The sequence below is a fragment of the Uranotaenia lowii genome, chromosome 3 (genome assembly GCF_029784155.1).
Source record: "Uranotaenia lowii strain MFRU-FL chromosome 3, ASM2978415v1, whole genome shotgun sequence".
NCBI classification, from domain to species: Eukaryota; Metazoa; Arthropoda; class Insecta; order Diptera; family Culicidae; genus Uranotaenia; species Uranotaenia lowii.
In genome coordinates this window covers 215615497-215630749 of record NC_073693.1, presented here as the reverse complement: position 1 = coordinate 215630749, position 15253 = coordinate 215615497, and the positions used below count along the sequence as shown (strand labels likewise).

Sequence of the window (15253 nt, the reverse complement as noted above, 5' to 3'; positions counted from 1 at the left end):
TCTTACGTTTAAATATCCTAAATTCAACCTAGTTCCAAATTGCCTTGTAAACGCATTCTTATTATTCCATCTACTATCTCTTATTTCTTTTTGTAGAACATACAAATTGGGATTTTTGTTATTCTTCAGTATGAAAGATGTTACTTTTGCCAGGCCGGCTTTCTGTTGCTTGTTTTTCTCGTTAATTTTGCTAAGTAATATATTTTCGGGATCGGACGTTACAATTTTGAGTCGATGTTGTAAAACGTACTTCAACCAACTCCATACTTCGATGGACTTTGTACAATGCTTTATCATATGTGTATTCGATTCAATAACTTGGCAATAATCACAAAGGTTATCGGTTAATCTTCCTATACTATAATCAAAAAAAAAAAAAAAAAAAATAAAAAAAAAAGAAAAAAAAAAAAAAATTAAAAAAAAAAAAATAAAAAAAAAAAAAATAAAAAAAAAAAAAAAGAAGAAAAAAAAAACCAAAAAAAAGAAAAAAAAAAAAATAAAAAAAAAAAAAAAAAAACGTGTGCTGTACGAATTCTTATAAGAAAATTGTCAGTCCTCCTTCCAGGCAGTTGACTCTGTTCAAGATGTGAAATTTCTTTATGTTGTGGCTGGTTTTTTTTTACATTTTCGAATTCCGCGATAGTTTGAAAATTACCCGATTCTAACGATCAAGCAGAAAAATTAATTCTTCAACCGGTCGGAAAGATGGCCGTTAGAAAAATTCCGACAGCCGGAAATGAGATCGGTTGGACACCAATAAGTGGTTCCAACAAGCGGAATTCTAAGCAGCAAGCGAAAAACTTAGCGTTGGTATTCTGGTGAGTTCGATTTATAATTATTTCTTTATGAAATCTTTAAACCGACGTATTTTTGTTGATATTTTCCAGAGAATTGACCCCTTGGCATCCGCTCGGACACTTATTCAGGATAGAGCACTCGGTCCGATGGTGCATCAGATTTCGATTCAAAAGAGTCGGATAAGGTAAATTATTTATCATTTTAATTGTTTTTTAATTCATAGTTCCAATTTTTACAGGATCTTACAAGCCGAGCTGAATCGAAAAGGCCCCGTAATCCGTGATTATTTATCAGTGTTGTGTTATTTGTGTGAATTTGTAGTGAATGGTTGTGAAAATAAATTTAGTTTCCGAAGAAATATTGTTCCATTAATTGTTATTGGCTGCAACAAAAAACCACAGAAGGAAAAAAATAAATCGGCCTATATTTTATTTTGACACTAACCACATTTAACGTAGCATCCATCATTACATCGCGTTAAGCTTACTGAAAATTCACGTAAATTGTAGATAAATGCCCTGAAGCCTTTATTCTTATAGGGGAGTGTTTAAATATTTATTTCGTAGCATCTACGTGAAAATCAATTGGATAAATATTATGTAGTTTTTCACGTAGCCACGACGTGCAGATTATTTTGGGTGTAGGGATAAAACTGTAGCTTATATTGGTCCAAATATTAATCCAATCAATTTCTTGGAAGCTCTGCTCTATTCTTAGCACTGTTTTCAGCTCATCAACAAAATAACAGTACAGTGAACTCACAGTTGTCAGGGAGAAGTTTTGTTTTAAATACAGACCTTTTTCTAGCCATTCGAGAGTGTTTCGACTTAGACATTTTTTCCTGGAGATGTTGATCAGTACTGTACAGGGGGTGACAGCCCTATCCTTTGTCATTGATTTTGACAACCATCAAAATTACGGGCCCACGATTTTGTGGGCCCATAACAAACCTGACATTTTGCTGTCAAGGAACCGGACTAGATGCCAAAACCTAGAGAATTATGAATGATTGCACACTAACACAATCATCATTCTGGTTCCTCATTGGTTGAAATTTTGACTTTTTCACATCTGTACTGCTTTGAGAGGAAAACACCATAAACGTTTCTCCCGATGGATAGAAAAAAAGAAAACGATTCTTGTTAGCAAGAAGAACCAGATTGTCACCCCCCTGGTACTGTATCTTGAGCATCACAGGAAGAATGACACATGGTAAATCTCATTTGCTCCAATTCGAAATTATTTATTAGCTTACCAGAAGGTCACGTGCCAAATTTCAGGAAGATCTGACTATAGGGAGGAGTTGCTTGAGTCTCAAACGTGAATAAAATTTTAAGGTATTCTGCTCGGGAGGAACTAAAAATACTGGTTTTTCATCAATAACTTTTTTCATCACTAGCCGATTTTTTTATGGTTAATTTTCTTAAAGCTTAAGTTGTGACAAATATTTCACCAGAAGAGTGCAACACGATGTCTTTTGAAGTAAAAAAGTTATTGCAGTTCAAAAGCCGTAAATTTTGTCCAACACGCAATGAGTACTTTTAACGCATTGCGTTTTATACGAGAATTTTCGTCCAAAATACAATCTTTGAACCGCAATAACTTTTCTGTTTCGAATCCAATCGAGTTATAGTTTTCGAGTGAAATATTTGTCTCAACTTAGGCTTTAGAAAATTAACCATAAAAAACAACCGGCTAGTGATGAAAAAAGTTATTGATGAAAAACCAGTATTTTTCGTTGCTCCCAGGCAAAATACCTTAAAACTTTATTCACGTTTGAGACTCAAGCATTTTATTAGTATAATTTCAACCCCTCCCTATGGTCAGATCTTCCTGAAATTTGGTATGTGACCTTCTGGTAAGCTAATAAATAACTTTGACTTGGAGCGAGTGAGATTTAGCATGTGTCATTCTTCCTATACTATGATAAGTGTACTGCGGTTCGTTAAATTATTAAAAACTACAAAAAATACTGTCTGTCATGGTAAAGTAGTCATAACTTCTTCAATTTTCAACAGATTTTGATAAATAACCACTTGAAATCTTTGTTTTAAATTGACATTCAAGTGCAAAAGAAAATGAGATTTTTTAAATGTTACCATTGAGTCCAAAACTTTCGCTAAAACAAAATTTTCTCTAAAAAAAATGCGTTTTTAATTTTTTTTTCTATCATAAAGACACTAATATCAACAATACTGTTGATCATACGAAAAAACAGTATTCAGATGATCGATAGAAAACTTATTCACCTTCAATATGCAAAAGAGGGACTTCAAATTACTGTTATGCCGTCCGAGATATTCTAATCTAAGTACAAGAACTTTTTTTATTTTTCCTAAATTTCATATTTGGAGCATAACTTAAAAACGGTTCTACTGAGATTTTTTTGAATTTCATTTTCGGATTCAGCGCCCGATTTCACATCAAAAATGACCTTCAGTTTACTGTGTGTAAAAAACGCTGTAAACTAGTGTAAAATGAAAGAAGAATTGAAAACTCACATTTTTCATTCCAATAATTTAGGTTACGTGTATATCGTGAATAACATTGTTCCACTTTAATTGAACAACTCACTTCTTTTTGAGACAGCCTATGGAGATTTCTTAAAAAGGAACTGTTTAAAAATAAAGGTCGAATCATAAAATTGATCGTAAATAAGAACGAATAAAGATATGGTTTTTTAGCTGGATTATTTTTAATTTTTGGGGATTGAAACGACTTCGTCAGTCAATTGTGGGAATAAAAACGAGTGATTTTTATTTTTGTTCAAACGTTTCGGCCTTTTATTGTGGCCTTCTTCTTTGGGTAATTGTACATTTTTTGTAATATTGAAACATTTTCAAATCTTGTGTATTGTGAACATATTTTGTACTTCTTAATTGTCTGGTTCATTTTCCGTATAATTGTGTTGTGATTAAATATTGTTGTGTGAATTTTATTAGTGGGAATGGATTTCTGTCTGTCTGTCTGTCTGTCTGCCCATTTTCATAAAACTTGACAGTTGGAGGTTTTTGAGGCCGTTCCTATTATGGTTCGAGACCCCTCCCTCTAACAGCAATTGGGGAGGGGACCTCCCAAACATAAGACAAATATTTGCTTAACTCAAGAACCGATCTAGAATATTTAACCAATTTTGGCGTGGGAGGGTCTTTGGGTACTAGAAATATTTCTAAGATTATTTGAGATCCCTTCCCTGTTCTAGTAGGGGGATGGAAACGTTGAGGGGGCCTTTCTAACAATTTTCTACATTACACAAAAACTAATCAAGCAAAGGGAACCATATTTGATATGGAGTGTATTATGTTATGAGAAACGGTTAAATGAATATATGGCACCCATCCCTCCTTCTGATGAGGATGGAGAGCTTCCTTACAATTTTCTGCATAATTTTTGAGCTAAGCTAGTGTATGAATCTCATAAACAAATATTTGGGACTAGGAAAGAAGTTGGACCTTATTTTTACATTTAAGCCCCAATAATCCACCTCGATATAAAATCGAATTATCTTTGCCGAAAATTTTTCATACTTTTTGATGATTTCTGAAGGCTTTCATACTTTTCACTGTAAATCGATTGTTAAATCTTAGGCACGGGTACCACAAGGATGTTTAAGTGTCATAAAGAAAGACATTCGTGTATGTAAAAATGTGGTCGAATTTTAGTTTTTAAGCGAAAATTCAAGATTGTTCATTTTTGTCACAACTACACGAGCTGAACCTAAAGTCTTTCATTTTTTCGATCTTTTTTTTTTGTTTGTTTGATTTTCTTGGATTTGAACACTCTCGTGTTATTCCTCTCTTTTACTTTTGTTTTTTTTTTCGATCTATTAGAAAAAGAAGATTACAAAACCTCAACATTAAAGGGTGATACGATCAAAATTTGGTCAATATCAACTTGACGCATTTCTTTCAATTTTGCATTAAAAAACCTGAACACCCCTCATTTTGAAGGTGTGTATGTGTAGAATGATGCTCCTATTTTGATTTTGGAATTCACTCTTCAGTTGTCAAAATGCCGTCCAAGGAAGAAGAACAGCGTATCAAAATTTTGCTCGTGCATCGTGAAAATCCGAGCTACTCGCACGCAAAGCTGGCAAAATCGCTAAAAGTTGCCAAATCAACCGTTACAAATGTAATTAAAGTGTTTGGGGAACGTTTGTCGACATCCAGGAAGTCTGGATCGGGGGAAAATCGAAAACCGGTAGCCACTGAGATGACAAAGAGAGTTGCCAGTAGTTTCAAACGAAACCCTAACCTCTCTCTCCTAGATGCCGCAAATAAGCTGGCTGTATCATCTACAACCCTGCATCGAGCCAAAAAACGAGCCGGACTATGGACTTACAAGAATGTAGTGACTCCAAATCGCGATGATAAACAAAATACGACGGCCAAAGCGCGATCCCGGAGGCTGTACACGACGATGCTGAGGAATTTTGACTGCGTGGTAATGGACGACGAAACCTACGTCAAAGCCGACTACAAGCAGCTTCCGGGACAGGAGTTTTATACGTCAAAGGAAGGGGAAAGGTCAAAGTTCGCGAAGAAATATCTGGTTTGGCAAGCCATCTGACCTGTGGTTTGCAAAGCAGCATTTTCATAGCTTCCGGGACTGTCAACCAAGAAATTTACGTGAAAGAGTGTTTGAATAAACGTCTGCTGCCTTTCCTGAAGAAACACAGTTGTTCCGTACTGTCTTGGCCGGATTTGGCATCTTGCCATTACGGTTAAAAGGCCATGGAGTGGTACGCCGCCAACAACGTGCAGGTGGTTCCCAAGGACAAGAACCCTCCCAACACGCCAGAGCTCCGCCCAATTGAGAAATACTGGGATATTGTCAAGCGAAACCTTAAGAAGACTAAAAAAACTGCTGAGGACTAGCAGCAGTTCAAGGCAAACTGGCTTTTTGTGGCGAAGAAGGTGGACAAGGTGGCGTACAATCTGATGGCAGGGGTTAAGCATAAGGCCCGGCAATTCGGATTTGGAAAAGCGAAATCCTAACTGAATATTTCTCCAGAATTTTATACTAATTTAACTTGAAAATGAAATTTAATTTGAATTTTTAAATAAACGATTTCACCGATTTACACGCGTTTTCTCTTGACCAAATTTTGACCGTATCACCCTCTAACTTTGTTTTGAACCATTTTTAGTGGTTATTTGAAAAAATAGTTATCTATTCTCTGGGGTATTCTGCATTTTTGGCTTTCCCCGGGAATGTCATTTTCTTACTTTTATGAAAACAAAAAAAACACCATTTTATGAACAGATTTTTTTTTTTTGCAGTGGCTTCAAATGCTTTAATTAGTTTTTCTACATTTATTTGCCCAGATTATGCTCATATTTGAGATGATGCATTGCACAAAGTGTGACATAAGTAACAAAATTTTCAAGTAAAGCAGAAGCCATCTTTTTTTTATAAGGCCGGAACAAATTTGAAATCTGCCTTTTGTCACTTGGAGTTGAAACATCACGAGGGGTGTGGGGAGAAAAAGAATTGATTCAAATTTTCAATAAATTGGAAAGAAAATTGATCAAAAACTTGTCTGCAATAAACTTGCTTACAATCTACATTGCAAACAAATCGAAAAATCGAGATAATTTAGATCGAAAATTTAAAAAAAAAACTCGTAAACAGCAGCCCAGCAAATATTTATGAAGGTGTAACGCAGGAACAACAGAATTATTGAAACAAATATACCAGATAAAAAGATTGTATTAAACTTACCAAAATAGCATATAGCTAGAAAAGTGAAGGCGATATTTCTACAATGGCAAGATTCCAACGATTCGATTTTCCAACAAAAAGCAAAATAAACGAAAAAAAAGTTTCCTCGACCGAGATTTGAACTCCAGTCCTCCGAATTAGCAGACCGGTATCTTACCACGATGCTTACTCATCAGTTGATAAGGTCTACGCTAAAGCTCTATAGGTGAGATTTTCTTTTTACGAACCGGTCAAAGAAAGAGACCGGAGAGAGTGTCAATTGAAGGTCCGCCCATTTATCGTAATTCAGTTCACTCAAATCGTAAATGTCGAATGAACATATTCTCAACATTTTGGAGACATATTTACGAATTGACTAAACTGCTATCCGATTCAATTTTTTTTTGGGCAAAGCTTGCCATGAATGAATGATAGAAAATGACTCAATACCAACGTGTTTACTTTAGTTATAGATCATTTCTATTACGATTTCATGTTAGCTGAGAGGTGATTCAATTTTTATCTTCTAAAGTTTGGCTTTCGATCTTTCAACTGTTTGAATTTTCGATGAATTTATCAAATTTTTATTTAAGATACCTTAAACTTTGTTTATTCTTTCCAGTTTTGGAAAAATTGTATCGGCAAAAAAGAATAAGATATTCTTCCGGAATAATGAAACCCCATAAATGCTCATCATCCTGATCAAGTTTATGTAAAAGATTGATTTTTTAATGTAAATAATCCATCCTGAACATTTAAACACTCTACATAGGGTGGCCCAAAATTGTACTATGTCTGGGATTTTGGGGGCTCAAGCTTCAAATGATAGCTTAGGGTGTAAGAAACAATATTTTATATGGCGGCGACTCAGAAAAATGATGTTTAGAGGTCGCACTGGTTCGATTTTTGGAAAAGGCCATTTATTCGACATTTTCAGATCTCGAAAAAGTATCAAACATGTGTCTCTAATATTTTTTAAATTTTCTTTTGAATGTTAGTTTTAAACTAAAAATTTATTGGGAATGTTATGGACTCTCAATTTGTATGTATGATTTTTTAAATTACGCAATACTATGAATTTTTGTAAAAAAATAATTATAACTAACAAAAAAGTGTACTTTGGATTAAGATTTTTAATCAATGTTGAATTCAAAAGATGCGCGACGTTATGATGTGCAACTTTGCAGAAGAAAGTGTATAGCTATGACTTGTCGTTTCAAAGTAATTCAAGTTTCACTGTAGAAAAAAGTCACAAATTTAAAATTTTTGCTAAGAATTGCTTTATATTATGATGTGGATGAGTTTCGAGTAATCTAAGAACCAAATAAACTCCTGATATCAAATTTTTTCATTCTTTTATAGATCCTTAAATCACCAGAATGAACCATTCCAAGTTTTTAGATTTTTTATTGATTGAAGGTCGTGTTAGCCATACTTGGGTGACGGTTTGGTGAATGTGTTATGGCTACAACCACTAAATAAATTTAAAATAAAAATCTCGAAACTAGTCATGGCTATTTCTGCTTATTGAAGGATCGATAAAAGGATGAAAAAGTTTGATATCAGAAGTTTAGATTGCTCGAAACTCATCCACATCATAATATAGAGCAATTCTTAGCAAAAGTTTGAAATTTGTGACTTTTTCACTCAGAAAACCTTGAATAACTTTTAAACGACAAGTAATAGCTGTACACTTTTTCTGCAAAGTTGCACATCATAACGTTGCTCATCTTTTGAATTTAATGTTGATTGAAAATGTTATTCTATAGTACACTTTTTTGTGAACTGTAAATTTTTTTCACAAAAATTCATAGTATTGCGAAATTTAATTAATCATACATACAAATTGAGAGTCCAAAACATTCCCAATAAATTTTTAGTTTAAAACTGACATTCAAAAGAAAATTTAAAATATATTAGAGACACATGTTTGATACTTTTTCGAGATCTTAAAAATTCATTAGGACAAAATGTCGAAAAAATTATCTTTTTCCAAAAATCGAACCAGTGCGACCTGCCGACCTCTAAATATCATTTTTTTGAGTCGCTGCCATATAAAATATTGTTTCTTACACCCTAAGCTATCATTTGAAGCTTGAGCCCCCAAAATTCCAGACATAGTACAATTTTGGGCCACCCTACTCTACAATCAATAATTGAGTTGGCCCTGTCCATTGGAGAGTGTGTTGGTACAAAATACATTTGCAGGGTGGATTCAATTTGTAAGGTCTAATATTGCGCTGCCTGCAATTGCCTTAGCCAAGCAATGGTACCTAGCTACAACTTAGAACTTGGATGTGGAAAATACATCATTAATTGTATCAAAAGTACGTAATGGATTGATCTATTTCCTGCATAATTTCATAACACAATATTAAAAATATAGTTCAATGAATGAATGACAGTTTTAAACCAACACGGAAGGCAGTGCTATTTGACTAATGAAAAAAGCTTCCTTAAGCCGTTGTCTTAGGGGCCTCTACCCTAGAATACTATTTCTGGTCTTGGAACAATCAGTGATGTGAACTTTTATTAGATTTTTCAAATGAAATAATAATAACTCTTTTTGTCACATTACAACTCATTTGTCTCAATTTGTATCACTTTGATATTTTCTACAAAGTTATAGCCAGGAAAATTTCCTATAAGATCATGGTAGTGACATATGGAGTTTGATCAACGCTGAAGGTAAAACAAGCGTTTTCACAGTGATTAGTATGATTTTGTCTTTGAATAAACCATTAAAAAAGATTAAAAACCTTCAAAAAAAAAATTGTTCTAGGTAGATTATGATATAAATATTTGGGCTCAAATGAAAGGGAAAAGTCCCATTTTTCGAATGGTTTAAAATAAATGGTTCCCTCAGAGACACCGTGTTTAATGAGTGTAACTGATCGTTTAGATGGCGAATTGAAGATTTATGTCGTAGTTAAAAGGCGTTAAGCATTTTGTTGAAGTAAGGGGACAATAAACCCTGTATAATCAGTAAAACGAAACCTTCATGATTTTAAATCAAAATTTTCAAACATAAATCACAATTTAACTTTGAATTTAGGGATGTGGAGGTAAGACCTGAAAAGCGATTGCCAATTTGATGATGGGACTGGAGACAGTATGGGGGGATTTCTTTCACTTCAAAAAAGACTTTTCTTAAGCTAAGAACTCTTCCATTTTATTATAACCACATATGCACAAATAACAACCGTTCTTTATCCGGCACGCGTAAACCATTCAACAGCTTATGATCGATTGCTGACGCGACTGGCAATGCCACTAGCGATACCGCCTGCAATGCCACTAATGGCATTGCCTGGATTTGGCATATTAGGAGCTTCAGGAGTTGCAGGAGCTCCTGGAGCTGCAGGTGCTGCTGGAGCATCAGGAGCTGCAGGTGCTCCTGGAGCATCAGGAGCTCCAGGAGCTTCAGGAGTGCTTGTTTCTGGCATATTAGGCATTTCCGTACTTGACATATCCGTGCCAGGCATTTCCTGACCAGGCGTGGTAGGCATATCCGTGCCAGGCATATCTGCGCCAGGAATCTGTGGGGCACCCTGGACAACTTTAGGAAAAATAAAGTTTAGTTAAATAAATCAGAGATTAAGCTCGCAGAGCAATGACTTACCGGCCACGATCACAAGAAGGGCGAAAGCTGTAAACTTGAACATCTTGAAACTGTGTAAACCTTAGAACTGCTATTGGTGTTTGAAGAACGAACAGCTGATGACTGATGTCGATTCATTGAAACTTTTTGATATTTATACTAAACGTCAACCTGCTTACCTGCGAACATTTTCAATCAACGAAGCCTCAATTGAACCAAAGTTGATAATGAAACTATTTATGCTAATTCCATACGTCGGTTCTCGCAGTTGCTCATATTCGAAGGAATGCGATAACGGACCACTATTAGTTTAATTGGTCGCGTTGAAGCTTTGATAAGTTTCAACTACCATTGCTGTGAAACGAGGAAAAGAACATGATTTTTACGATCAAAACAAATCATAAACAAGACTGAGAAAGCTGAATTATAAACCTAAGTTATTGATCTACGGCCTGGTGTCAAAAAAAAGTGTTTTGACCGAGAGTCAACGGTTATTTTGAAACACGAATACAAATTAAAAAAAAATACGATCTTAGTGGAACATGATCCTTGATGATGTACATTTATGGAGGTTATGAAATGTCTAGCATCAGCTGGAAACGGCAACTTACATAAAGAGTCTATCTCATGGTCTTGACCTCTATCCACTACGCTATGGCCGCCAGGATAACAACTTATAAAACTCCTAAAAATGCCACACGCAAAATTAATTCCCAAAATTCGAGTTCGATCCGATGGCCATCAAATTTTTAGGGATTAAAAAATAACTATCAAAATTAATTTTACCATTTTACTCGTATTTTATTTGCAGTCTATACGCAAATGCGCACACCTTGACCTTGAACCCAGCCATAAAATTCTGCACAACCTTTGAATCAACCGTTTTTTTGCATGTAAACCCATACTTTCTTCAGTTCCTCGACTGTCTTGACAGCCTCGTGTAAAAAGCTGCTTCATAATCGTCCAGTACTTCTTGATGGGGCGGAGCTCCGGAGTGTTGGGAGAGTTGAACATTTTCGTCACAAAATTGAACTTACTGTCCTCATACCACTTCAGTACGTCTTGGAGAAGTGGCTTGAGGTCAAATCCGACCAGAAGAATGTTGCGACGTTGTGGGTCTTCAGGAGAGGAAGCAGCCGCTTCTAAAGGCACTCTGTCCGTTCATCATGCCCTGGGTCACGAAAGTTGTACTCCGCTTCTCGCACGATAGCTTGCCAAACCAGGAATTCTGAGTACGGACATGCTGCGGAGCACTGGACTTATCCTTGGCCATGAAAAACAGGTTGCTGGGGATCTGTTTGAAGTCGCCTTCACATATGTTTCGTCGTCCATGATGCAGCATTCAACTTTCGTCAGCATGTTGAAGTACAACTTCCTGGCACGGGTTTTGGCGGACTAGCTCTGCTTCTCGTCGCGATTAGGGGCTTTTTGTACCCAGCCAAAGTTTTAGCCTTCTGGACAAAACTTCGGCTTAGGTGCAGCTTTTCAGCCACATCCCGAACGGAGGCGTTCGGGATTTGGCTAAGACTTCACTTCTGGGCTTCCGTTCGGTGGTCAATCGTTACTCGAACCGCTTAATCACTCGTGACACCTTGAAATTCGCGATTCCCATCATTTCAGCGATGGAACGATGCGAGAGATCCTTGTTCTCGTGATGATTGAGCAAAATTTTATCTCGCGCGAGCTGTTCTTTCGACTCCATTTCCGCGAGTTTTGATCACAGGACTTTATAACTTGCAGGATGTAAACAATGCACTATGAACTAAATCTACCCAAATTTTCATCAAATTCTACCCAACGGTTAAAAAGTTAGAGCAATTTGACTGGACACTCGATTTCGTTTTCTGGATAATTTTTCCAACTGTACGAAATATCGATTCCATATATTTGAATGAAAACTCGAGAAAAATTTACATTTTCAAGAATAATTTGATAAAAGAGAAATCAATCAACATTTTTTTTCTTTTCAAAAGTTCATAATTTTCTGCTATTTTCCACCAGGTTTTTTATGGCAGTTGCATACACACAGGCGTAATAATTTTAAAGCTGGACTGCAAATTTGAATATTTGATGGGGGTTGAAATGAAAACAAATTAGATCCTTATATTACTACACAGTTTAAGTATACTTTGATGCTATTAAATTGACACCAATCAATGGTTATATCATGTTTTGAATTTTTATCGGACCTTTGGGCATATATGGCCTGAATTAAAACTTCATATAAAAACTTAGTTTGTGTGTGCACTAAGCGTAAAGAATTTCCATATAGAATTTTACATTAATGATTGTCTTAAGCTGAAAGCTTTTTGAATTCTATTTAACATATATATTAATCTTAACAACTAAACCCGAACCAATTGGTAGTTCAAAGTAACAACAAATAAATCGTTCATGCATACTTAATGATGGATAAAATAAAGATAGAAAATTGTTAAAAATCAAAAGGTTTTTAAAATGGAACAATCATTGGAATTGTCTCTCCTACAGGGACTATTTATTCTTATTTAGTGAAGCTGAACTTCTCTCAAAAGTGCGTTTGATAAAATTGTTTTTATCAAAAGTAGATATAATTCTGTTTTCGAAAAAACCTAAATAGCAAATCTCATATCGAAACATTAACTGAGTCAGATAAAGTGTATCTCGCTGAGATAGGTTTGAGTAACGATTTTGATATGCTTTTCTGATCGGGAAGCCAGAAAAATCTGTATCATAAGTGTGTCCTATCCTATTCTCTTCTTGCTGGTTTTTCCAGCACTTATTCTTGTTTGCTGGAAATTTTCCATCAATCGATTCGTATTGCTGGAAAATCAGCAATCGATCGGTCAGATTCGGACTTGTTTATTTTTGGAGGAAAAATTCAACTGAGTGAAAATTGAATGCCTCAAGACTATAGTGAATGCTTCCGGTGCTTCAGCTATTGATTAACACGTTCGTTGTCACGCTCATTTTGGTAGTTTAACTAGCCGGGCCCAAAGAAAATCTCGGAGCGAGAACGAAAAGAGGGAGATATCAAGATTTGCAACGTGTGGCTAAACTGAGCGGCTTACTTGAGTAAGAGAGCGTCATACGTTTTTTTATGTGACGGGGCCCCCTAGAAAATACACCCGTCAACTGAATATGGGTCCCATGGCGACGAACGTGATAACAATAAAGCTCACTATTAGTTTCTATTTTACGGAGCCTCCCATACAAATTTCGTGCTTATTCCCACGAACCAAAAGTCTTGGCACCCATTTTGTGGCAATTTTCGTTTCCTTTGGCGGGGTTATTTTCACCATCACCATGGGCCGGGCTTTAGAAGGAACCATCCAGAGTTCACGTGTAGTGGATAGCAAATCAAGGCTTGCTAAGCATTAAATTTTGACGGATGTTTTTTTTCTCCTTATACTGTTTAAAGCACGTGGTACCGGTACGAGATATTTGGATGCAATAATTAGCCTACATGTTGGATTTAAAAATACTACAAACCTGTTAGAAGTATATTAACTAAAATTGTAGTGGCTTTAAAAGTGCACTTTAACATTACAGGGGAGCTTCGAGAGTCTACAAAAACAAACAGTGAACAATGAATTGACTTCTTCTGCTGAATAACTATTTGGACTGAGTGTTGAAAAACTGATGTACCGATTTCCATAAATTCCAGCTTTTAAAAGCCAACCATATTCTTATTTCTGGAAATCCTCATAGAGCAAAAAAAAAATAATTAGAATCCGAGTTATAAGGCCAAGGCTGCGAGTTCAGAGCTTCAATAGCCTTCGAGGAATTTAAACGGGGGATTCAAAAATTGATAAGATTATTAAACCTGAGGTTTTGAGTTTTATACAATTCAATTTCTTGGCCAATTTCTAACTTTTGAGTTATAATTGATGACCAATGTAGTCGATTCGACCATCAATTTTGATAAAATTTATTGTAAAACTGTTTAGTACTGCAAATTCAAACAAATGATATTTTAGAATGTAGCATTGACTACTCTTCAAAATAATTAATTGGATGTTTGTGCCCAAGAATAGAAAAATTGAAATGGTGACTTCGGTGCAGAGATTATCTGTTTCCGATAACTTTAAAAGACTATTAATGAGCATTCAACATTTAAGGTAAACTTATAATAAAGCAGTGTAAATTAAAAAAGCGAAAAAATACACACATACAATTGAAAACATGCAAAGTAAGATTTGATCATGGTTCAACAAAGTTCGAAAGTCTTTTTAAGGATTCCTGAATGAATAAAATTAAAACAAACCAATGTACAAGAAGATTATCCATCTTGAAAAGTAGGATAATCTGCAACAGAGATTTTCATTAGATAAGGGATAGGAAAGATAAAAAAAAACAGTTTCATCTTTTGAAGAAAAAAATTTAGGGCCAAATCTATTCAAGCTTTCTAAAAATTATGGTTTTAAAAAATGTTTTTCGTGAAAGAATTAATTACATCAAAATACATAGCAAGGTATAAGGTTACGAGTCAAGTTTCTACTATGTTTGAGGGGAATCTGTCCTTTCACTGGGGTGATAAGATATGGAAAAAGGGTCTCCCTTACAGTTTTATGTATTACTCGAAAACTAATCGAACAAAAAAACAAAATTTAACAGGGAAGTATATTGAAGTACGAGAAATTATGTTTCGAGACCCTCACCCTCTCCAACCGGAAGAGGGGAAAGAGGAGGGAGGTTTTCATCGATATATTTGGATTCCTCGAGAACTTATTATTCAAATTTAATAGCAAAGGGTATTCTAGTTGAATTATTTTTCTATAATTGTTCAAAGCTTCTACCTCTTTCCACTGATTCGATAGGGAGGGGGAAGGGGAGCTCTCATACATTTTTTTAACAACTCGATTGCTAATCTAGCAAATGGTAACAAATTTGGAAGAGTATTTAAATTCAAAATGATTTGGTTCCCCTCACGGGATTGAAAGAGAAGATAGGTGGAACCAAATGGAACCAAATTTGAAAAAAAAAGTATTCGTGTACAAAAAAGGTTTCTATTTTTTTAAAAGAAAAATTCCATGCAATACAGAGCCAGGAATGGGGGAGCTTTTATCGCATAGTTTTAAAATCTTTTCAAGCAAAAAAAAAACCATATTTCACATGAGAGGTTCTTTACGAAGAAATGTTGATATGGCAGTTCGTGGATCCTCTTCGCAT

The 15253-nt window shown here is 35.2% G+C and overlaps 1 protein-coding gene across 1 annotated transcript; it reads right to left on the bottom strand.

Moving 5' to 3' along the window:
* Nucleotides 1-9662: 9662 nt before the first annotated feature.
* Nucleotides 9663-10230, bottom strand: LOC129750913 (circumsporozoite protein-like). Its single transcript, XM_055746109.1, has 2 exons — nucleotides 10124-10230; nucleotides 9663-10060 (listed from the first exon to the last, which is right to left on the bottom strand). The coding sequence occupies exons 1-2, from the start codon at nucleotides 10164-10166 to the stop codon at nucleotides 9741-9743; spliced, it is 363 nt and encodes a 120-aa protein (XP_055602084.1). The 5' UTR covers nucleotides 10167-10230; the 3' UTR covers nucleotides 9663-9740.
* Between the last annotated feature and the right edge of the window lie 5023 nt (nucleotides 10231-15253).

Excerpts from the sequence above, each read along its gene's own strand:
- LOC129750913 (XM_055746109.1), bottom strand. The coding sequence starts at position 10,166 with ATGTTCAAGTTTACAGCTTTCGCCCTTCTTGTGATCGTGGCCG. Across the intron at positions 10,061-10,123 it reads CCTTCTTGTGATCGTGGCCG|TTGTCCAGGGTGCCCCACAG; the intron begins GTAAGTCATTGC and ends TTTTTCCTAAAG.